The sequence below is a fragment of the Ixodes scapularis genome, unplaced genomic scaffold (genome assembly GCF_016920785.2).
Source record: "Ixodes scapularis isolate PalLabHiFi unplaced genomic scaffold, ASM1692078v2 PGA_scaffold11__112_contigs__length_91849675, whole genome shotgun sequence".
Lineage (NCBI taxonomy): Eukaryota > Metazoa > Arthropoda > Arachnida > Ixodida > Ixodidae > Ixodes > Ixodes scapularis.
In genome coordinates, this window is record NW_024609837.1 from 27,253,040 (window position 1) to 27,279,035 (window position 25,996).

The 25,996-nt window shown below is 45.5% G+C and overlaps 1 protein-coding gene across 1 annotated transcript in view; it reads left to right on the forward strand.

The window, feature by feature from the left end:
• The window catches only part of LOC8043520 (aquaporin-9), a 56,549-nt gene that overhangs the window by 4,492 nt on the left and 26,061 nt on the right, over positions 1-25,996 (forward strand). The window contains exons 2-3 of the mRNA XM_029989272.3: positions 20,438-20,564; positions 24,161-24,295. Coding sequence (XP_029845132.1) covers positions 20,438-20,564; positions 24,161-24,295 — 262 coding nt within the window. The remainder of the gene's footprint in view (positions 1-20,437; positions 20,565-24,160; positions 24,296-25,996) is intronic.

Genomic DNA, 25,996 nt, shown 5'->3' on the forward strand with positions numbered 1-25,996 from the left:
TACGCTTCATTTATTGCTCTCTCTCTCTCTTTCTCTCTGTTCAAACTCCATACTGTAAAAATCACGACGCTAGCAAAATCTTTTTTTTTTTTAATTTTTTTAAGTCTTATACTACCGTAGGGTTATTTCAACATCGTGCTCTTCTTCCCTTCACGTTGAATCGAACAAAATTCGTTTACACCACGACTGTACGCCGCCTTTCCACGTTTCGGAATCAAAGCGCCATAAAACAAAGTTCGCATTTTCCTCGCCGCATAGCAGTTGAACACAAAGCTCTTGCAATCACTTTTCAAATCATTGCAGGCTTTCCAACTACGGGGGGTGGGGCCTTTACGCAACATGTAGAAATTTGCTCAGCGGAATGTTACCGATGGCATCGCCACATGTCCTTTCTACATGTTTTTTTTTTTTTTTTGTCTTGCCGCTAAGAGCTTTCTATATCCTCGAATACCTTTCGTAGCCGAGGTGCCGTACGTATGGTAACGACACAAGCAGCTTTGCGATAGCTAAGATGCTACAAGACACGCGAATTTAACTCTGTCGCAATTCGATACTGAAACGGGACTTGTCTTGAACGCCTTGATTCAAACGAAACAAAAATCTAATTGAAATTAAAGCGTTCCACTTAACTGATTCTTTCATCTAATATTGTTACCCTCAGTGAGGAAGAACAAATTAAAAAGTAATTAAATTATTAGTCTCGTTAAGAACGACCGGAAAGCTACCCGGAAGTATTTAACGTTCCAATTTAGAAGTACTACGACGCCAATCTGACAGCTCGCTTCAAGGGCACCGATTAAAAATGGCGGCTTCATTAGGGTGCACATCTACGTGTATAGCTGCAAGCCCTTTCACCCAACCGCCCAAGAACACTAATAGATTATGCATTTCCTCACTCAAATATTTTAAGGTGTACATTACCTGAACTGAGTCCGAAACTATGTGCGCGTATGGACGTTTGGAAATACGGCCACTTGCGCCGCCATCTTGTACCTGGCGTTATGTAGATCGTCTGCTAGTCAGAAATATCGCGAACCTGGCGTGGTTCGAGGTCGACCAGGGTCAAAATTTCTTCGTTTTAAACCCGAAATTCGACAGAAGGTGCGATCAACTTTCGTTCGTAAACGTGAAAATCTGAAAACAAGCTGATGCCAACTTGCGGACGAAACGTGCAATACTGGTTTCATTTCATTTCATTTATTTACCTCAAAGGCATCTCGTGGTGCATTATACGAGGGGGGACAGCAGAAAGGGAGGTACAGTCATAATAGTTATATATACAAAAGCAAAAAAAGCGGTAGATTGTTTTGTTGTTTCGAATTAATAAACTAACAACAATACTAGAATAATCTACGTTTTCTGTATGTTCCTTAAACATTGTTATTATTTTATAAAATAAACACTAAACCACGTTATAAAGTGTCTGTTTCAAAAAATTAACTTTTTGTTTAAAAGTCAGGCAACAGTGTTCATAAGCCGAACTTCGTCGAACTTCGCTAAACGTTCGAAGGCTCGCCGCATCAATCTTACAACAGCTTCGACAGAAGTTCGCGACAATGGCGACAATAGACAAGCCTTACTAAGGCACTCCACTGTTGCCAGACTGGCGCCCAAACAAAGCATTTTCCACCCACAGTGTCCAAACTGGCTTTCGGAGTGTGGCTGATTGCAGACGACGAAGTATATTTGGACGCGCAAGGTCAAAACGTGTGTCAGTCGAAAACGTTCAGTTCAATTAAAACTGCATCTCCCAGCCACAAAACGCGTTGCTTGAGATTGTGAACGGATGTACGACGGAAAGGAAGACACGGAGGTCAGTTTTCGCCCGGTCTGGGAGCGTCGGATAACAGGAACCACGAACAAAACTAAAAAGAGGTTGCGGATGCTAAAACTGGAGCAGGAGAGGATTCGCAAAACCGGGTCAACTGAGCCGTTAAAGACGCGAGAGCACGCGACAACAAAAAATTATACACAACACAAAAAAACATCGATGTTTTTTTTTTGTTTTTTTTAGTAAACCAGTATCCGCTAACATAACTGCCTCGTTCGTGACCTAGCCAAAGCGTGTCACGGGTAAGACTTCTCGGAGCTCACCGCGCAACCAACATGGAGTCATTCGACGGTTTCGGAGGTTGCGCGGCCAAAACTAAGCCCATGACTTGGTTTTGTTCCACGGCAAGCTGTAGTTAGACGGATACATGACACGGCCGCCATATTTCTGTTGCGGCGAACCGTCATCGGCGGAACCACATTAGATTTCTTTCCCTCCTGGCAAGTCGTCATTGGACTTGAATGCACGACACTGTCGCCATGTTTCCGTTCGAGTAGACAGTGACTGGCTGAACATACTGCATGGGACGATAACAACAAAAAGCGACGGAGCGCTAGCACTCAATGTTCTGTTTCCTTCAAAATGTCGAACTAAAAAAAAAAATAATGTCGCGTTTTCGCTTTTGTTATTGGGGAAACAACCTGCTATCAGCAACCGAAAATCAATCCCGGTACTCTAGGACAGAATTGACTTTAGCAGTCACGAAATCACTGCTTCTCCCACAAAAAAAAAAAAAAAAAAAAATGCTTCTTGAGATTTGTTATGCATGCGTAAACCTATGTCACACAGATACGCACACACAGAGAAGCCAACGTTACTAAAACACTCAGTTGGGAAACTCGCCGTCGAAACCTGGGCCGCTGGCGTCCACCGAGACCGAGCTAAATGCGACAACAGCGCCACTTTTTATCGTTTGGCTGTACTTTGGTCACTTTGAGCTTTTTGAAAGCCTGTTTTTGCGTAAAAACAAACGGAAAAGACTCTTTTTGTATGAAATTTATTGGAGTTTAGTACAAAAAGGGGGGCCCGTTATGTTTTTAAAATCTTTAGTTTGCAGGGTTTTGCGGCACAATTAATATTGTTTTTATACAACCATGCCTCAGCGGGGCTTTCAGGTAGCGCGTCCCGACCTAGGTGCATTTTAACTTCGGTAGTTCGACGCGGCGCGTCCGCCGGGGAGACAGGGGTAGCACCCCTGTAACCTTTTCCGCTGTAACTGTTCTTAAAGCCAAAATAGAAGTCACGTGCAGTTCGTTGAGTGACCGCTGCGGGAGAAATGGTGGTGTTGTGTTCGTCATTAGCTCGGTGCTCGGAGACAGATTGGGGCCACTTTTTCAAAGCCGTCTCTATGGAAGTTTCCGAACTGAGTGTTTTAGTAACGTTGCAGAGAAGCGTAAGAGCGCCGTCAGGGGTTGCCAGCTCGAAATTGTTACCTAATCGTTCCCTCCGTACCCCCTGAGAACTCAGTTGGGCAGCTTGATGCTGGTACGTATATAATTTGACCCGTCTCACTCCTAAATGGCGTCACATATTGGTGCTAAAACCGAAAAGAAAAGTCTGATATTAAACCACAGTGCCTGACAGGTCGTAGGGTTTGCTCAATATGTTCACGCCTCCTGCTTTGTGATTGCTTGATCGGCGTACTTCTCGTCTGATGGCGCAATAACATGGGCTGCTGAGGCATATAGTAAGGTGCTCGGTTTTGTCCACACCCTTGGTTTCTTAACAAGGTAGGGACTATACCAAATTCGTTTTAATCGGGTAAAAAAAAGATTAACTATTTTACGACAAATTTGCAGACGATACAAAAATGAAGCCTTCCGCCACGAGTGCCGGCCAATGTGCTTGGTGCAGACATGTTGAGAAGAACAGGAAAGACACGTTTGGATATAGTATACAAGGTGAAAATGGGCGGCATGTACGACAGTCCAGCTCACGAACGGACTACGCGTGAACCATCTATAAATCACAGCTCCGCCTGAATTGTGTACGGAAAGCAAGTCGTCTGTTTCTTGCGCAGGAATTCGGTGACGTCACAAAGTATTCTTTAAATAAAAAAACGTCACAATGACGCTGAGCTGGGATTGGCTTTGATTGAAAAGATAGTGGGTAGACCTCAATGCTAGATGCTTTGAGGTTTACCCACTATTATTTTTTTTTTTTTTCGATCAACCAATAAGAACTTGGCGCTCTAGCGTCATCGCCACCCCCGTGCAACAAGCAGACGACACTTGCCCGTTCCGCGTACATCTATACTGTACCGTCCCAGCGCACATGTTTTGTACGGGTGGGCGTAGGTCGCGTAGACGTTGATGGAACGTTGACCCCCGTTTGATATTACGATCCGACGTGGCTCTCACGCGCGAGCAGAATCGTTATATACTATGCTCACAGAGGACGGGTGGGGTCACTGAGAGTATCGCGAAGGAGTTATTGTTGGAGAACAATTGCCGGATAGCTGTCTGGGGTTATGGGCGGTCGTAAAGCGGTGCATACCATCACTCCGCTTATAATCAATTTGCATATAGTATGGAGGGTTAGCAGCCACCGGACCGAGATGGATTTCACTTGTCTATTCGAAACTATATACAATATTCTGGGTTTAGATGAGCTGTGCAACGACTCTACTTTGAAAGAGTTTGCAGACCTCTTGTAATTTTTATATGTTTATCTTGACCCAATTGAGATATGACGCTTCACCTTCCTCAGAAATAGTGTAACTCTGCTGCGTAATTGCAATTAAAAAAAATGATTATATCCCGATCTGCAGCTTCGTGTGGCGGTTATGGGAAACACAGTGTCTCGTTATTAGGGAGTTTTAGTAAATTGTCCCTATAGAAACCGGGCGGACGTCATTCAAACCCCGACCAAGGCGCCCCTAGCGGCAAACGGGTCGGTTTCATCGGGAAGCTTCTGCAGTCGCTGCGTTGGTTGTGCGTTGTAGCGGCAGTAGATATCGGGTTAGCGCTGTGGTTTCTGCGATGGCTATTCCGCACCAAAAAAGCCGCAACAATTGCTACGTTGTCGGCAGCAACAGGACGCACAGGAACGCGCACGGCACGAAGTTTTACGGCTTCCCTTCGAAGCCGCATACGGCGGAGCCCCGCGCGACCTGGATGCGACCTGCGCGTCGATGCGAGTATAAGTGGCGTTTCTCACATTCCAGTTCGCGTTTTGCTTTAAGCTTCTGACAAATAATGCAATTAACTTTTTCTAACGACGATGGAACAAGATGAACACCTACAGCAAACTCTAAAATATGCAGCAAACAGTTCACCACAAGCGAGAAGCGGAACTAGGTCGCCCACCCAAGCTGCAACCCCTCGATCTTTCTATCAGTCTACAGAAAGAGGGTTAGTGCTGAGAATCGCGGGATGGAGCGAAAACAGTCGGCCGGTTGTTTTTGCTGAATAAGGATTATTAAGAAAGCAATAAATAAACGTACATCATTAGTGAAGTCCACTCGACACCAACTACGAAAACTCTCTTACGCAAAACTTGAAATCATCGACGTTTTTTTTTTTTGTTTTTTTTTTAATGTTTTTTTTTATCGCGGGCGCGCTTAGTTTTGTCTGCGGAGCACAGCGCGCCGTGATATCCCTTTGTCCGTCGAAACGGACCTCCTTCATGTCGTGCAGGTGGCCAGATTCGCGAAGGAGTTTTCCCTTCGCCATATTGGCACCATGAAAGAAGCTTTCCGGATTCGTAACCGTCTAAAACACCGTCGTAATCACGGCGGGGACACTGTCCGCTCTGCTGTTCGTCGCCATTGCTTCCCGATGATTTTGCGCCGGCTACCGCTAGGTGGCGGCGAACAATAGGCGACTACCGTGACGCGGCCGGCTGGCCCGTTTTCTACACCTCCGCTAAAGATGATCGATAACGACGCGTTGCATCTGCGAAAGCGTCGGTGGAATATTGCGTATCGTTATTGGGAGGTATCGGAGCGATCTCCTAAAACTCCCTATTGGTAGTACGAACCGTTTTCTGTCTCGATCTCGATCAAACTCCGCCTCCGTCGGCGATGCTAAGCCTTGAAAAATCGACACTCGCGAATAGAGGACCCAACGGGAGACCAGGTCGTACCCCTAATCACGTCACTCGAAATACAGTGTATGAATTGAGCATCGATCGGGTACGCCGACCATCGATTTGTTTCATTTTTTTTTATTTACATAAAAACTAACGCACGCAAGAAAAAAACAAATTTTTGTTTTGTTTTATAAAAGGACACAGATTATTTCCCGCCGTTAATTGGCCAAAGTCTGAAAATCGTTTCAACCACTAGGCCGCGCAAGCTTTCGCTGCGCACTTGGATAGACAGAGGCTCCACCGTTTTCTCGTTTACGTCTTTTCCGCTGGGTGGTGTCGTCTTTCTTGTTGCTAATTGCGAGTAACTCCGTACAAATTTAACCGTACACGGCGAGAACGTATTAAAGCTTAAAAACAACCACGTTAAAAAAATTAAAATTATTGCGGTTAAAAAAAAAGATTGTCTGGCAACTGTGGGCACTTTTTACCAAGACTTGACGTATCAGACGACGTACACACGCCAGCACCAAGATGGTGGTGGCAGGGGCCTTACTTAAAAACATGTATAGTGATGTTTGTTCGTCTGTTTTATCTGGAAACAGATCCGTTACAATAATGTGCCTAGATGGACCAGCTGTTACATTGCAAATGGTATAAATATCCGTTACTCCAGATATCGTCCAGAGAAAGCCGTTCATAATAACAAAAAAAAAATCATTTATTTGTCCAGTTTGTCCGCAAACATTTTGTCTATACAAGGGAGTTTTCGTAGACCGCGTTACCCCCTTTTTTGGGGAGTTTTTGTAGATCGTTTTCGCCGTCCCGCAACGCTCTCCGAGAACCCGCTACGATACTTGGGGAACTCTACAGTTAAGGGCATCGGCGCGCAGGCGCACTAGCGGTTTCTTCGTTGCGGAGGGCTTAGCGGAGAAGGAACGCTGTCTGCGATAACAGGATTATTAACTTCGATCCTATTATCCTATTAGCAGGATCCATATTAACGAGACATTACTGTACGAAAAAACAAAAAATAGCAAAAAAATATTCTTTTCTTCTAAAATCTAGGCGCGACGTTTCATTGTGATTGCTTGCGCAACGAAATTGAGATAACCTGGACTATTCCCACAATGTCGTTTTTAATCTATCAGTGACAAGGAAACACATTTCATTTTTGCTTCGGGGAATTGCCGACCCAAGTGCAGCCGACCGACACTCTAGCCAAGCATTTAACGCGAATAGTAAAACAAGGTAATGACAGCGCGAATAACAAACGTGCGACTGGACGTTCTATTCAACATATGGATTACTTACACGCAACCACGACCCGCTAAGTGTGCATTTATCGGTCGAGAAAAGAGAAAAAAAGAAAACAATCCTTCCATTCGATATGAAGGATACACGTTCAGAAACAGATATATAGTTGACCCATCAGACAAGCCACCACCGGGTTCGAATATCTATAAGCACTCGCGAAGTGTTAGCAGACACTCGTAAGCTGATTAGAACGTGCAACCAACGATATCGTGTCGGAGGTCTGTGTCCTGCAATCGAGATTTTCGCGAAGAAAAAAAGAAAAGAAAACAAAAAAAGGAGATCATTGTGTACCTTGGTCGTATTCCCAGAAATCTGAATTGCCCGGATCCACTTGACTACTGCATCTGCATGCTGGGATAGCAGGAGATCGAAGATATGAAAGTTTTTTTTGTCTTCATTCTTTATTCAAAGGTTACCCCGCATTGCCCGAGGGCGTTTCAACCTAAATAAACGAAGAAAAAAAAATCGTAATTTTTTGATAACACCTTCGCTCTTCAGACAGCTGATTCTACTCAGCAATGGTTTTGACAAAGATTAAATTTGCGTGCATATTTCTTTTGGTAGCTTTCGTCCTCAACTTAAAAGAAAAGTGAGAAATCACGCGGTCGTGACGTGCTTTGCTTGGGTACCGGCACGATGGCTCCAAGATTCCGCCGACCTTTTTAAGCACACTGTGGAACTTTTGTCATTCTCAAGTGATCAGTGCCGTCAAGGCACTCATTGGCCACGGACGTGAACTCAAACATTCGTCGACGGATTGATTGTCGACGAGAGCGTACGTGCGAATGACGCCGTGCTCGCGTACAATGCGTGAGCTGGGGTAAGCTGACGTGATTTGGGTACCGCGGATGCATCACGGTGAAAAGGCGAAAAGCTCTCGAAAGAAAGGAGGTACGAAATAGTCCGCTATATTTTCGAATCTTTTTACCGAAGAGTAGGCTTTTTACTTTCTGCCCTTTTTCTTTTGGGCCACTAAACGATATGCGATTTGTAAGATTCCCATCTAAAATTATTTATCCCTGCCCAAAAGTCACTTCTCGGTCCTTTTAAAGGGGTACGGAAACGAAATGACGTGGCCTCCAGCTCTTTTCCGCCAGCGAGAAGGGCAATGCGTATCGAGCTCGTGACGTCAAGAGCCTCTGCACGGCCGAGGGTGCTGTAGTTGCGAGCTCTGGTGGCGTCAAGGCGAGACAATCTCGCCTTGACGCTAGGTGGCGTAAGCTACCGCCCGATCCAAAGGGCTCAGCTGGATTCATCCATTAATCCATCCATCTCGCCTAGTTTTAATATCCGAGGACTGTACGCCCTGCGCGCAACGTCATTCGCGGCCGTGCCGGTATTTTGTGTGCCACGAGGATTCGGTTCGCCGTGCTAGTTTCACACCGCTGAAGTAGGAGCTCGAGGGAATCGGGAAGTAGAAATAACCGTCAGAACCCAGCAATGGCGACACCTGCAAGCTATGTAGCTAAGGTATTCGCTGGGTGCCCTAGTTGAATGCGTTATTCACAGCGCATTCGGAAAAAGGAGGGGGGGAGGGGGGGGGGGGGGAGGGGAGTGGTACGGCTGGCCTGGCAGAGGTCCCCGCATCCTCAGATCAAGCTCCTACCTATCGTCTGCGAAGGACGGTGATCTTGATGGTGAGGAGTGCAGGTTGCAGAAGCACTGTAGATTTCTTCGCCAAGCTTTAAGATTGTGGGTGGCGCTGGGGTGGAAGGCACTGAACGTCATAATTACGTACATCCACCTCCCAACTACCAGGTGATATGAATAAATTGTTTTATTCGTTTAAACCTTGAGCGGAAGACCGGCGTTTTTAAGGTGCTGACATAGCGTAGTTTCTGGTTAAACAAAGAAATAGGAGCTAACATTTCGTTCTCGTACCCCTTTGAGCTGAGACTATATAAACAGCCAAGACTTCAAGCTCGAGCTAGCCCGCGCTTCTGGCTCTAAGACATGCATTTTTAGCGCAAGCGCTCATTCTCCGAAGCAGCGATTAATCCCACTTTTGTTATTATAAACGAGAAATTAAAGGGGCGATGCAAAAATTTTTGTACTTTGCACAAATACCGCTCAGAACGGATCCCTGACGTTAATGACCAATAAAACACGCGTTCGTTATTCACCCCACGCAATAGAAGAACCAGAAAAAAAGATTAAAGAAAAACGAGCAGCGTTCACCCCATCAACTCGCAGCTAGAACAAGCGGCCACGCGATCTGGAGCCGATTATATGCCGCCAATGTTGATCATAGCCGCGCGCTGGGGTTGGCAAAGCACAGGACACGCGCTGAGTTCCAGACATTGTTATGGCTCGGCTATTGTCGTCATTGCAGCGATTGGACACGGGCCACTACCCGAATGCTTCTCGAGCTAGTAATTATCACGAGCTCAAATCGAGTGGCCACGCAATGCTCGGGTCCAATCTATGAACCCCATTCAAATATCGTCATTGGAGTGTACTGCGATCCCCACGTTACGTCATCAAATTTTGCAAAGGAGAGATTGAATGAAAATGATCGCTTTTGTCCTTGAAATTACAGCGCAACAAAGGAGTTTCTTGGCCAGTGGCGTAGCGTGCAAGTATCCTTGAGTCTTACTAGTGCCAGCTAGTAAGCTCGTGTAAAGTGAAAAACATTCCAATTGAATATCGTTGCACCATTCCTTTAAATCTTAGATCTTACCTTCTTCCGTCGATATAAAATATAAGAAAACTGCAAGCACATTGAAATACGTATTGCGAAAAACGAAAACAAATGTACCTAAAATTCTTCAAAGCTTTCTTTTTTTTTAGATTTAGTTTTTACTCATTCACGCACAACACGTTTTATTTTGTATTATTGCGAGATTCCTGTGAGGTATTTGCTTCTCAAAGTGAGACAATTTTTTTTACAACAATGAGCACTGCTTTTGTAGTGAACCTCGACATCGTTCGTGCCCCAGTTCCAAGAAGGGAGAAGTGAGGAAACGAAACGATTCATGCATCCACCTATATTTAGAAGGCGTTTACGCAACGGAAGCCGAAGCTTGCGTCATCTCTTCCAAGTCCCTCGCGTGACGTCACTACTCAGGTCTAACGCACGCGGCACGCCTGACGACCGCTGCCGGCCAGAGACACCTCCGCTTCCATCGATCCGTGAATGACCGACGACAGGAGCGTCCCTAAGCTGACAGTGCTGTGGGAGCTACGCGCTCGCTCGACCAATCAGCCGCCTCCCCTTCATCACGTGACTCCGCTGTCTTCTGCGGGTGGGTGCGTGGCGGGAGCATCATCACGTGGCCAAAGACGGACCTACGATTGGTCCAACGGGGATCTGTAGCGTCCACCGCACTGTCAGCCTGAATGCTGCTGTAAAACGAAGGTCCGCCCCCGCAGATCTTTTTTTTCTTTTTTTTTTTCGCGCGGACGTCACCAAGAACGCAGGCCCAAACAAAAGTAGAGGGAGTACGTGACGAAGTGACGTTCGATCAACTCAGCTGTCTTTGCCGAATTCGGGAAGACCCTTTCACACGAGAAAAGTCCGCGGTTTGAGCGTTTGTTGGTAGGCGTGTGTTCTTCAGGTGCAAACACGAAAGGAGCGTTCCAAGCCTACAGGGTGTTCCCAATTGTGTTTCTTTTCGCTTTGTTCTAAAAGTTGGCGTTACTGTAGAGATGCCATTTTTTTTTCTTTATTTATTTATTTATTTACAATGCCCTTCAGGGCCGTGAGACGTTTGAAGGGGGAGTTGGTGTTGAATCGCAGTGCTGAAAATTATTTTTCGAAAAGGGTGCGTTTTGAGCATGCACTGTCCGTTCGCTCCTTGATTAGTTCAGCGATATACTATATTGATAAAGTGCATACAAGGATCCAGGCGAGCTGGCTAAGAACTGACGTTTCCTTTTAAATTCCGCAGCATGGGGTAACAGAGGGATAGGACAACAGGTTCAAAATAGCAATATATATATATATATATATATATATATATATATATATATATATATATATATATATATATATATATAGTAGTTTTCGCCAAAAACTGCTCGAATTTTTTTTTATATCATTGATATTTTAGAAAAAATAAATTAGCGCGCTTAACCACTAGAACGCAGTGCAACCGTCTTGTGATTACGAAGTGCAGAAACAATGTCAACCGTTTGCAATAAAAAAAAAGTATTTTGATTTCTTTTTGTTAGAGAAGTTCGCGTTACTGCAGCAATGTCATTCTTGCTAACGCGTGCTAAACATGTGCTGTTCATTCGTACCTTGCTTATCTTTCGTTTTTTCTTTTATTTTTTTTACCAGCAACGGTTTGTATTCCTCGGTAAACATCGTTCATATTTTTGTAGAAAAAATATGTTAACGGGTTTAACAAACAGTACGCTTTGGGAGTACCGCTTACCTTTGTTAGCGGGCTTGGGAATGAGTTTACACTGTGCCTTTTAACGGGCAAACTCAGAGAAGGCTAACGGTTTCTGTCTTAAAAATTGACACGAACCCGAACTTGCCAAAGGACCGCCTCACATTTCTCGCTTAATTTCTGTCATAGTTTTGACAAAACTGTGAGCACTTCCTTGTTTTGCATACGCTATTTTTAGGACCAATGTTTCGCAAATGAAAGTACAATTAGAAAAGATGGGATTATGGATGGGAAGTGCTTTGTTTGTGTATTTCTTTCGGATACAAAGGTCTTCTGAGAAAGGGCAAAATGTAATACATGCCACCTGACGAGACACAGTCAGCAATTCATTGCATCAGCAGACAAAAGGAAAAAAAAATTCAAGAGAAAAAAAAAATGACATTGGCAGAAAACGACAGCAAAATATCATAAATCCTATTACATTCACGAAGAAAGAAAAAATACTCGTTATATTTTATACGATGGCTACATTGAAAATAAGCACTCGAAGAAATTGATAAACATACATATTGGCGGCGATGCTGTTATACAGCATGCACGTGAAAACAATTTGGAAAACTAGATTTATTCCGTAGAACATAACAAGTTATACTTTTTTAATGTCTTTTTGGAAGCTGCAACGTGACCTTAGACCTATATTGAAGGAAACAAGTGGCATGCATGCCGGACGCGTATTAAAAGTGTCGGTCGATTAGGTTAAAAAAATATATTGACGGCCGGCGTTTAACACACGCCTCGGGCTTCTCTAATCGTATTAAAGACAGTAATCAGTGATAGGACGGGTTAACGGGCAAGCGAGCTGATGCACGGTCATACAGAGAAGAACCCAAAACAAGAAAAAACGAAAAAAAAGAAGAAAAGTCGTACCCAGAAACGTGTTGCGTCCCGCCTTAAAAAAAAATTATTTTGCTTTAAAGCTTTTTTTTTTTTTTTTTTACCGTAATCGGATTATTGTTGAGAAATTCCCTTTTGCCAGCTTTGTCTTCATTCTCTTTTAAAAGAAGAAGAAAATAGAAAGGGTCGGTATGTTTGCTTGATGAGTGGGTGGGAATTTTTTTTTTTTTTTAATTCAGATCCTTGCTGTGTTTTGCAAATGAACTGCGGCGACAGTCGAGGTACTCCACACGGCTACACTGCCGTGTTCAAATCTCGCGGACCCGCGTCCCGCTGCATTTTGCCGACGGTGACACCGTGACTGTCACGTGGCACCGTGAAGTCACGTGACACCGTGAAATCACGCGAAACTCGATTCCTACTAGATAAATCCAACGGGCCACGACGCACGCGAGACGCTCACCAGATGCGCCGCGAAACAGTCATAGCTATCACCGTAAGACAGGCCCTCTCGGCGACAGTCATTGCAGTGCCTCACAACCTTGAGCAACCTTCGGGGCCTGACATTCCCGCACTAACAAACAAACAAAAAGAATCAAACGAAGCGATGCGACGTTCGAGAGCCACGGGAAGGGCGGCGGAAGGTCCCAGCTGGCAGGGGAACGTACCAAGCTCGCGAACCGTAGAGCGGCTTTCTAAAGTCAGACTCAATGTCATCGAGAGATCTCGCGTGCCAGACGTCACATCCCCGTCACCTCCTCTCCCTCCGATGCAACCTCCTCACCCTCGAATGGAACCTCCTTTCCACCCTCCAGTTGTTTTTGGCAGCCGGAACCTCCCACCCCGGCACCACCTCCAAAAGCGTTCGACGAACTCTTAGGGCCTAAGAGGATCCATACAAAACGCGAATAGACAAAGGGACAGACTCCACAAAACAAAGAGCACATTCAACGAGAAACGAAAAAGGTGAACGGAAACGGTGAAATAAAGAGAACGAGGCGGGAGCAACAGCTCCTAGATGTGTAACAAGGCCGGAGTGCGGGATTTGTGACGTCACCTACCGGAGGCCAGCGCGGTGCACGGACTGAACACGGATCCCAGCCAAACGTTGGCCTTCTTTTGGTGACGTCACAAATCCAGAACTGCGGCCTGGTTATCGACGAGGTGTTGGCGGGGAGGATATTGTGGCCTTTTCAACGTCTAGTGTTTGAAGCCACCGCTATCTCGTGTGTTAAGAAATAGCTCCTTCCTTCGGCGATGGCATGGTACACCCCCACAAAAGCCTAATGTTTATTTTATCATTTAATCACGCCGTAGACGTGCAAGAATTACTTACAAGTTGCATCGTGCCAAGATATGAGAAGATTAAGAACAGTAGCATTCACCCATTTCTGACGCAATTCAGTTCGACACTTGGAACAATATCTCGAACGATAATGACGTCCGGTGCGGCGACCACGTGACCCCAGTCACGCGAATGTGGGGGCAGTCACCGCGACTACCCCGTGATCGAGACGCGGGAAAGATCTTGGCGGGAACTCCGCCAAGGTTGTGTCTCAAGACGACGCAAAATAAAGCAAGGACGGTGTCGGCGGGGGAGGCGAGAGTAGGGTTTGCGTCTCCACAAAAACGCCCAACAAAACGAAGAAGAAAAGTCTTACTAAGGGGGCCGTAACCCTGTGTCGTAACCTCAGCAACGCGGGGTCCGTCCCCTTCAAGGTGACTTTCTTCTAAGAAGCCAAGATCGCGACCTACGGCAACGAAAGAAAGAAAACAAAATATCGATTGAGGGTTGCACGTAGAATCGCGAGAAATAGAGGTCGAGGGCACAGGCGAGGGTTGAAACCTTTAAATGGACGTGCTCTGGCAAAAGATTCCGAAGTTTCTGTTTTCTAAATCCGTCTTTTTGTACTTGGTCATCTGAAAATGCGAGCCCTCGGGTTTTAGTTAAACGTAGACGAGCAATTCAATGAAAGTCACCGAAACCTTCAAACATAATACCGAATAAGATGGCGGAAACAAGGACAAGGACAAGACGAAGATGCCAACAGGACAAGTGCCTGTCCTGTTCGCATCTTTGTCTTGTCCTTGTCCTTTACGCTAAATGTTTCTACGATGTTTATCCAACTAGCCTACCTAAATCTTTAAACATAACACCGAAAAAGATGCCTTAAATAATTTAAAAAAAACGCATACAAAATTACCTGTGATTATATGTCAGAGTCACTGAATATCACTTCTGAATTATTTTGGATTATTTTTTGTTTCAACTGCAAACTAACATCCATCCCAACAAAAAAGAGATCAATAGGCAAACTTACACAATATGTCCCTGGCTTTTTTTTTTTTGTAATTATGATTTTTTTTTAATTGTTATGTTTACGGTGAAAATATTAGAAGAAAAAAAAAAGTCTCAAATTGATCTAGTATTTTAAACGAAATATCGAACAGGATATGCCTGTGCTTAGTTTCATTTGGTTCACGTTCATCACGATTAACGTGTTCATATTTTACTATTGGGAATCTGATTGAACGTGAAAAACGTTTTCATAAAGAAAAAAAAAAGCTTTAAAACTTGGAATAAATTTGAAGACTAACAGGGATTTGATAAGGCAAAAACGTTTCGCAAGGCGGTTTTCATTCTTCGAATTCGTCTCGATCCGTTTTGACCTTGAAATTACCTTACGGACACTTATTACGGACGTTTTGACCTTGAAATGACGCATTGTCGAAGCAGCGTCATTTATTGCCACGTTCATGATTCCTATCATCAATCACGTTCCAAAATTTATATCATTTACCATTAATATCAGTCATGTATCACGTTACAAAATTTTATAACCTGAAAATATCAACGTATAACCACACAGGCAGAGCACCCGTCACACAGATACACACAAGCACGCACGCACACACACGCACGCACAACCGCGCGGACACACATTTCAGTTAACTGAACTTCGATCTTCGATTTCCGATCAGCCTGACGTGCAAGGCCTAGCCCCTGAAATCCTCACAGCACACGTGTGTCGCCCTTCACAAAGTAACCGTTGAAAATAGGTCATTGCTGGCAGAAGGAAGTATTCGGAACACCGTCGGGGTGTGCCAGCTGCAAAACTTTTAGTTGGCGTATATATATTTCTCTTTCTTTATTAATGCAAAGTTGTCGGTTTAGAAATAAGCTTGACTTCGTGGAATGAATTCTTGGTTTTGTTATTGAATGAAGCTATACACTCGTTATTTTTTCAGTGTTAACGATATGTTTGTTTACTAAATGGTGACGACAGTTTTATGTGTTTAACATTTATAGAGTTACTAACTCTAGAGGAAAAGGTCCGCCATTTTCCCATGCATTCTGGCTGCCGTAATTAAGCGGCGGAGCATGGAGGCAGACTTTTGGAGTCCCGCACATGGTTACCAACTAACTTTACGTTTTATTCGCTAGGTTTCACGGTCTTCCTAAGGACCAATCCACGTACTTACCGGTGGGAAGATATTCGCGTTCCTTTCGAAGCTTTCTTTCTGCATGGCGCGCAGGTGTACGACATCGCGTCAACGCAAAACTAAACCAAATAAGCGGCTTCGCTCTATGGTTTTGATAGGCGCGCCCCGGGAATACGAAGCCGCGTAACCACCATATTTCCCAAATTTTGGCAGAAGGGAAGTTAATGCAGCGTAATTAGTATATTGCTTTTTATAAGCGTTAGAATAGCCCGATTGAGGGTATGCGCTGTTCGGCATTTTGCTCAAGAATTTTAACGGCCGAGATCAAATTTATATTAAGGAATTGTAGTAGACCGTTCCCGCAGCCCGCTAAGCACCCGGATAGCGCTCCGTAATCCGCCACGAGACCTTGAACTATGCAGACAAGGCTGGCGGCGCGCTTGCGCAGCTGCGGCGTTTTCTTCGGGGATAGCGTAGCGGAGGAGAAAAAACGATCTACTACAACTCCCTAGTATACGGTACCTCGCTATATCGTTAACAATTCCGCAATAGGTAAGACTCATCAGTCAGGTGTTTTCTACCGCACATCGTGCAGAAACCTGTCATATGATGACGCACAAGCAGTTAAGTTGAGCGTGAGCGAAAGTGTTTCTCGGGTATACTAATAAAAACCATTATGGCAATTGTTTCGTCTCATGGCTTCCTACGGCCGTTCTTCGGGAGATTTTGAAGCAAACACACAATGGACCGAGGCCTGTGGCTTAACCAATGCCTTTTACTCGAGAAACGTCCAATCGCTCACTGAACAGAGGAAAATCTTGAAGACAGATCACCACGAAAGAAATATGCTCTTTTACCTTTTCGTTTTGGAACTCCGCAAAAACAACAAAGTTAACTAAAAACAATATTACGACGACCGCGTGTCGGTTAGAGTCTGCCATATCTCCGAGCTAAATGTACGGGTTCACTTTCGTTATAGCGCCTGATATCTACAGTTGCGACAACGACGCGTTTTTGTCGGTACCGTTGTTATTGGCTTGTCATCCTTTCGACGACGTTGTGAGCGAAAATTCTCCGCTGACTCGGAAGAATTGCAAGAAATACGACTCATATGAGAACACTTCGAGATCGTGTCAAAGTAACGTACTCAGAATAAAAAAAAAAAAAAAGTGGTCTTTTTGTAGGCTTTTGGTGGTGCCAGTGTCTTACATTAAACAAATAATCTACTAGTTTCCCGGAATTGACAACCATTCCTTAACACCATCCTCGTTCATCTTGTTTGGTATCGGTTTTTGGCGATTAAATCCTACCGTTTGATTCCGACCACACTTCCCTCACAATAACTGCCTGTCTCGGTTCGATTTGTGATGTATGAAGCCTTCTAATTCGACAACCAGGCCCGTTATTGATACCTCAAGCCATTGTATACAGTATGCGCCTCTATAGTCGATGACAAGCTATAAGAACCCAGGTAGATGCTCCGCCTCCAGTATGCACGTACCCGCGCTGCCTTCCACCGTGCTTTGGCCGCTCATGCAACGAAGTGTTATCAAAGGCTGAACGCTCGTGCCGGTGGCAGATCGTCTACCGAATTCTTAAAAACTGTCACCAACCATAAATATAGGCCTCAGTCATTAGAGAGTTTTAGTAAATCGTTCCGATACCTCCGATAGCCCCGATAACGATACTATGCATGCACAAGGGAGGCGGTGGCGGAGTATCGGGTATCGTTATCGGAGTCATGGGAACGATCTACTAAAACTCTCTATTAGAGAGTTTTAGTAGATCTTTCCCATGACTCCGATAACGATATCCCGATACCCCGCCACCGCCTCCCTTGCGCATGCATAGTATCGTTATCGGGGCTATCGGAGGTATCGGAACGATCTACTAAAACTCTCTATTATAACCGGCCTGAGCACGGTCCATTTTTCAAAACAATTTAAGAGTACATTTTAGAGAGTTTTAGGGAACAGTTTTTGCACATCCGATACGGCGCGATGAGCCCTCCGGTACGCACTGCGCATGTGCGAGCTTTCTGCAGCAGCGCATGCGCCGTTCGCACCGGAGTGCCCATCGTACGTTATCGGATGTGCAAAGACGGTTCCCTAAAACTCTCTATTGCCTCAGCTCAACGAGATTACGGTTAATTCCACACATGGGTTTGAATTACGGGTCGGACAATACTGTTATTATTCGATCGCAACTATAGTCACTGACAGATTAAAAAAAGAAAGGTGTGGTTAATGCCGAGCGTCTCATGATCGCTGAGCAGCCAATCAGATTGTGGCACTGGCCTATAAGAACGACGAGCAACCAATGAAGAAGCAAGAAATGCACTTTTTTTTTATTATTATTTTCAAATGAGTAGAGTATATTTTTTTTTCGCGTGCCTGACATAACTTGATCTGAGAACATCCCAAGATCGCTGTTTCGAACGATTTACCCAGAAATCTGCGCAAATCAACAGAAAACCGTTTTTAAACGAACAAAAATTCCGTCGGATTGTACAGTATAGCCGTTGAATCTGTCGGAACTTTTTTTTTTTTTTTTTTTTTTGTGGGCATATGCCGTCAGCGTTATCCTATGCACCGGATGGTATAACGCTACACGGCGTCAGCTTTCGTCAGTAAAACATCGCCGACGTTACATGTTGTTTAAAAAGTTAGTTAATTTTAATTGTTTTTTTTCCCCGCATACGGAAGTGCTACGATAACGAACACTCTACAAATACCAGCTGCGCCTTTTCTCCCGTATTCTGTGTACAGGACTTCGGAAAGTCGCAACGTGTTTCAGCGGAGAACTGTTTGCAAACTGCGTCGCTGTCGAAGTATATTGAGTCATCCCAACCTAAACAAGGCCGCGGGCTCTATTTTCGGCAGTTCAGTCAGTTGCCTCGGTACGCGCGAGTTTTCGAACGCTGTTTGTTGATGTCCTTAAGTTTTTGGCGCATACCCAAGCAGATGATTAGCCAAGGATCTGCGTGAAATTAAAATAAAAAAAAAAACTAACTATATAGTGTACTTATTTGTTGACGTGACTATTATGTCTTGAGACTGTAAGGCCTCAACAACGTAACCGTTTAGAAGTCAAAGTAAGCCCATGGATGGTGAAGCATAGCGGGTTAACAAAATGGAGAGTGCTACCAACTTCCGTTTCTTTCTTTTTTGTTTAATATATATATATATATATATATATATATATATATATATATATATATATATATATATATATATATTATTTTAAAGGAAAGAGGTAAGTCGTAACGGGCAACTTAACGCGTTTCCGGAGACTACTCATTAGAGATTAGGTTTTTCGAACTGCGCGTTGTTAATTTTTGTGAGGAATAGAGTAAGAAATCGCTGGATATATATCTGCATCTTGGGTGAGCATTGCGCGCAAACTGACTCTTCATGTTTTGAGCAGAACGGTGATAAGAACCGCGCAAAAAACTTGAGTAAACATTCGCCATGCGCATCACGTTCGATTGGTGGCTTCAGCATTTCAGAACCAATTATCCAATAGCGACTACAGCGAATAATTATTGTTCCCTACACTGATACTTTCTGAGACTGCGGTGGAAGAAATCGGAAGAACTTTCAGTAGAAGGACCTTCTACTGAAAGTTCTTCCGATTTCTTCCACCGCAGTCTCAGGTGTAATACGACATGATTAGCTACCACCAGCTCGCGTGCACTCTCACCGTCTTTTCACTGATACTTTGTTACTTTGAGATGGGATCCTGAAACTTCGAGATATTATGTTTTATATACGAGAAATGTAAACAAGCACGAAGCAACACTCCTATCACCATCGCTATAGACCCTTTTTCAAACGTCCGCGGCAACGGCTGCCCACCATTGCTAGATCACGCACTCTGAGCACATATTGGATACGAGTGTGACATCATCCTTCGGCGAAGACTCGGATCCAATCACGTGCTTCGTGTCCGAGCCAATGCTACCCGGTGGACTTTCGAAATAGGGTATATTTGTGGAGACGACCACCTTCGAAACAGTATATTTCAACTGTCGAGTATATATTAAGCTCTGGAGGGACAACAGGGTTGTGATTTCGGTCTGGGGTGATTAACTGTCTCCGTATTTATGGTTTGTGCGCACATGTACGACTGTATCCGGTGCGTGTTGTTTGTAGACTTTTTGCTCGTAAAACAGTGATGATCTCTAGGGTGCCGCTAACTTTCGCCAACACCTGAATTATGTTGGCCCGGGACGAGCTAATTTACACCCTGAAGGGTGTAAATTCTTTTATCGCGCGTCCAGGTGCGTGACTCGCGCGATGTCGTACAGAACGACTCCAGTTCGTATACTCGTGCAACTCGCATCAAAACTGTTACGCAATCGTTTCGTTGAGAGCTAGCGAACGTGTGCGCCTTGCGATACGAAAATAAGCGCTGCCTTCTAAGTCTTTCTCCTTTTAATATATATATATATAGTTGTTGTGTGTGTTTTTAGACGTTCAAGGTTAGAGCCACTCCCATTTATACGCCGTTTGGTTAAGGGGAAAGAAAGTGCCCAGAAAACAAGTTTCGCTTCTAAAGTACCCATGTTTCTCGGTTGTCGCAGCTCATCGGCGACTCCATCCTGGCCATCATCATCGCCGGGGACAACGAGCCACTGGCGCCCATCGTGGGGCCCGTCGGATGGGGAACGGCCATCTTCGTTGCGGTTACCATCGCGGGAGGTGTAAGCTGTAAGTGTCCACGCGCTACACGGAGTGTTTCACGGCGACAAACTTTATCAGGGAGTTTTATAGTATATCGTTCCGATGATTCCGATAACGATACCCGACACTCTACGGACGGCTTTGCGCGTGCGTCGTATTGTTATCGGATACCGTTATCGGAGCTATGAGAACAATCTATACTAAAACTCTCTATTGGCGAGATCTCGCAGCGGATCCCGTGTGGGTTTCGTGTACGTCGTGACCCGCTGAACTTAGCGGGAAGACTTCTCGGCTACGTTCAGCAAGTATCACGGCGTGGTTTCACATTGACGTCATGCCACACTGCGGCACAGTTTTTCTGCTAAACGTAGCGGGTAAACGTTTCCGCTAAAATTTAACGATCTTTTACGCGGCTTCAAACCGAAACCAAGCACGCGAAGAGCGCCCCGTGATGTCGATGCCTCCGCCTCCCGCCAGCTTCGCCGCTCTGCACGAAGCCACGCGACTTTCCTTTCGCCCGTAACAAAACACAGCACATCCTAACGCGCACAAAGTTCCTGGAATGAAGTGTAGCCGCACCTTTCACTCGAGCTTGCTTGGCGGCTACGAAACTGCGCGCGCAGCAATGCGAAACCATCGCTCCATCGACGCCGACACGCAGTCATCCGTAACGCCACTTAACGGTCTTTGTGATACGTGAGTGTAGTACATGCCCGAGACGGCCGAAACACTATACAGGAGACAAATTGGTCCGGGCCGCCACTGCCGCTATAGGAGTACAATTTATGTCTGGAACTGGCGACCTCATTGTCACCTAATTAGTCCTACTCCGTTATCTTTCGACGCGACACTGTCGTGACACGCGTCTCCCCTTTCCGAGTTTATCACCCGTGTTGACCAAACACACCGACGCGACACCGGTCGACACAAAGCATCCAACCGCCAAGAGGTGCAAGACTTGATAACACTCCATTCAAACAAAGCCTTCCTATCGGGACAGTTATTGCCAATTAGAATTGTAAGCTAAGAAAATGAAAAAAAAAAAAAGAGATTTGCAGCCGTATTTCGACATATCAATGAAAGTGTCATATCCAGAAGTGCAGTTTATGAGAAACTTGCAGACGACGCTCATGCTCAATACCAGACTTCCGCGACTCTCCAAAAACTCCGAAACACCGAAATCTCGGTTACACAGCACCTTCCCCGCATTACGCAGAAATACTGGGCGAAAGGACGAGACGAGAGCGCCTGGCGACGTTAAAGTACACACAGAGCTTAGACTGGAGGGATAGCGGACATACGTAAAGAGCTAGAAGCCTTTGTCTCTGCTTACCGTTTGAACTCCTTCGAACGCCGGCGCCCGTCGTTCCAACGCAAGACGCTGCGCGAGATGCCGAAAACTCTCTCATTCGCACTGATTGCAAAAAAGAACAGAGTAGAGACAAAAAACAGCTATCCTTCCTATCAGAGCTCGGCACTCTTATATTTCAGTTTCTCCCTTATTTTTCTCCGTATAGGCGTTGGCAAGTACAGCCCATGGGCGCCGCCATGTTGCTGGTATTACCCATACCAGCGCCGCCATGTTGCTGGTATGGGTAGATCGTCTGATAGTCATGCATTGCTGAGGCGTACCCGGGGCCTCAGTGATGCTTGACCATCAGACGATCTACCCACACCAGTTGCAGGATGGCGGCTACCAGAGGCCGTATCTAGCGACGTCTATGCACCGAGTCGACTCTCTGACGTCACGCCGCGGCGGTGGCGCTGCTGTCGGTACTGCGCGTGCGCAAACGCTTCCTGTCACGCGCTAATGGTTTCTGCGCACGCGCAGTGCCCACACCTGGTGGGGCCGCACGCGTGCTTGTTTGCAAACAGCGTGTTGGTCTATAAAGGCCCGTTCACACACTTGAGTTTGCTTACGACGGAGGTCTTTGCGACCTCCTTCGACGAGAGAACACACTTGGCACGCTGGCGCCATCTATGAGGCGACTCTGGAACTGCATTTCACTGTAGATAAAGGTTTTGCGGTATTTGCGTGATAAAATTACGTACTATCTATGAGAAATTGTAGTTGATAGCATTGTCAATTAAAAGCTTTTTCAAACCAAAAAAAGAAAATTATGTGGAGGGAAAAACGAGAAAGAAAATATACTGAAATGTATACGCAAAAGCCGTGTTCCACGGCTCCCCGATAGATGGCGCCAGTGCATTCTTTCGTTTTAAAAGATCGTAAAAGGTCGTAAGCAGTCGTAAGCAGTCGCTAGTATTAACCAACATTAAAGACCTTCGACCAGTTCGCGCTTTCCACTTCTCCCTCGCTTTCTCCTCTCCCCCTTCTACCCTGTCCACCGTTGCCTATTTCCTCCTCCCCATGGTGAGGAGGATCTTCTGCCTTGCAGAATCTCGAGTCCGGTCGTCGGCCTTTAAGCCTCTGTCAGATTGCGGGCACTTCGCCCGCGATTCGAACCGGCCAACTGTGGGGACCCGTAGGCCGGCGCTGGTCTCAACTCGTCCGGGGACAACTGCAAGGACGTCGGCTTTTAGCATTGGGAATCCGCGGGGCATCAGTCAAAGATAAAGCACCTTTTATTTGTTCCGGCGAAGGTTATTCGCAATTGTTTCCACGGCATCATAGTCGGCTAGGGCAGTTATTAACCTCGCCGGAACTGTGACAGTCGGGGCAAGGTTTAGTGACTGCGCCAATTGCTGCAGTCCATTCCTCCAACCTCGTCGACTGACAGCGATTCATCTTGCGTCCAAATATAAATAATAAAAATAACCGTCCCGTTCGCAGAATTTTTCCATGGATGTTTTCATTGACTGAGTCCCGCCCTTCCCCGCGATGACGCAAACAATTCACTGCACAGGCCTCAGTATCTACGTGTTGTTGCGTAAGTCCCACGCTTTTTCCGAACGTGGAGCGTTCATTAATGTGATCCCATTTCACCCGAGTGAGGAAAATAAATCTCAATCCCTTCAAGCCAGGACGGCGTTTCGCGGCAATAGCCGTTGGAGCGGACCACGTGTGTGTTTCGTGCATGCACACGTCGTGTAGCCCGCTAAATGCAGGCGGGGAAACACGGTGTCGACATTTTAACTTCGGGGAGTGTCACGTTACATCACGTCGCGTGACGTCACAAGCTTGCCGATAAATGTAGCGAAGATATTTCGCAATATTTAGCGGGAAATTTTATCCGCTAAACTTGGCGGAAATTTAGTGTTACATGATGTCACAGCGTCACATGAACACCCTCCGCTCACTTTAGTGGGGCCACAAAAGTACGCTAAATTTAACCTTGGCAGTGCAACTAGGGAGTTTCCGGACATCGTTTACGCTGTCCAGAAATGCTCTGCGCAATCCGCTGTTACAGAGATTTGGAACTCTGTAGAGAAGGCTAACGGCGCGCAGGCGCAGTACCGGCGTTTGCGATGCGGAGAGTGTAGCGGAGGGGGAAAAAAACGGACTACGAAACCTTCCTACTGTGTCTAGCGATGTGTAGCAGTTTGTTTTTATGCAGGGTACGGCAAAGGACCGGGATTTTTATTTTTCTTGTACTCTCGAGGGGCACATAGGGAGGTGTTAACCTGAGCTTGACACTGTTCTGGCTTCTTCCGGGACGCAGCCCACCTGAACCCCGCAGTGACGCTGGCGCTGGCCTCGACCAAGAAATTCCCGATCAACAAGGTGCCGCTGTACTTCGCGGTGCAGTACTTGGGAGCCTTCGTCGGTGCCGCTCTCGTCTACCTGCTCTACCACGGTGAGATCACCTTGTCTAGAAAAGGCTACCTTATTTTGCGACTAACGCATTCTTAACTTAAGCTGAGCTATTTTGGTTCATTGCTCACGATGGGCCAGCTGAACAAAGATTACACCACAGAAAAGTGTGTGCGTGTGTGTGTGCGCGCGTGTGCGTGTGCGTGTGTGTGTGTGTTCAGCTGACCCATCGTAAGCATTTTTAACATAGCAAGGAGGATTGAAGGAAAAGGGTAGAAGAGTGTGTTGTTTCGGCCGAAAAACTAACTGGAAACAAACACAATAAAGCAATGTGCGAGTTTTTTCTGCCACAAGAACGTTTTTAAGTAGAGCTACTTCCACGCACTGTTACCGACTGGAACAAACTTCCCGAAGAGCTTGTAAACGCAAGCCCCCTCGACGCGTTTACTTCAGGCGTACATGGACTTTTTACCGAGGACACGTGTTAGAAGAAATTGCATCTGCGCCATTCATATTCGACACACTTTTACGATTAACCCTAGTCATTCCTTTAATAATATATCATTTTAATCTTCTCGTTCTAAACAGCACACAAATGTGTTTTTTTACATTGTTTGTACTGCGAGTGCGGTGCCAGTTTGACTAACCTTTTTTTTTTTTTGTAGTTTTTTTGTGAATTACATGCTTGTCATGATTTGTTAGCCACACTGAGTGGTTTTAATTTCCTTGACCGCTATAAAAGCGGTCGGAAAGTCAAGTTACAACGTTACTAGAACACTCAGTTGGGAAACTCCCATAGAGAAAGCTTCGAAAAAGTGGCCCCAATCTGTCTCCGAGCACCGAGCTAATGACGAACACAACGCCACCATTTCTCCGCAGCAGGCAACTCGAGGAACTGCACGTGACTTCTATTTTGGCTCTAAGAACAGATATAGCGGTGAAGGTTACAGGGTTTAAAGGAAAGTTTATTGACACTGTAAACTGCAAGACGTAAATCACACCGGTATACAATAGGAACATGTACGCTACAAAGATCCAGGGACGGAGGTATCGAGGGGTGCCACCCCCGTATCCCCGGCGGTCGCGCCGCGCTCAGCAATTGGAGTTAAAATGCACCTAGGGCGGGACGTGCTACATGAAAGGCCCGCTGAGGCATGGTTGTATAAAAACAATATTGATTGTGCCGCGAAACCCTGCAACCTAAAACTTTTAAAAACATCACGCGCCCATCATTTGGTACCAAACTCCAATAAATTTCATACAAAAAGAGTCTTTTCCGTTTGTTTTTACCCCAAAAAACATGCTTTCAAAAACCTCAAGGTGTCCACAGTACAGACAATGGATAAAGAGTGGCCCTGTTGTCGCATTTAGCTCGGTCTCGGTGGACGCCAGCGGCCCAGGTTTCGACGGCGAGTTTCCCAACTGAGTGTTTTAGTAACGTTGTCAAGTTATAAATAAATAAATAATTAAATAAATGTTGTTGTTTCCGAACGTCTTTTGGTGTTTATACACAAAGTGGGATTGGCCAAGGATATGAATGCTTAGATCAAGTGTTTGCTTCCGCAATTCTTTATGGCTTCGTTCTCGCCTTGATTTTTCATGAAGTAATTCTAAAACAATAGAGACTTTTAGTTAACCGCTACCGTCCGTACTACCGATACGGTGGGCCCGACTGCGCACGCGCTACTCGTAGCGGCCGCACGTGCCTGAAACGGATTACCGTGGTTGACTTACCGCGACACCG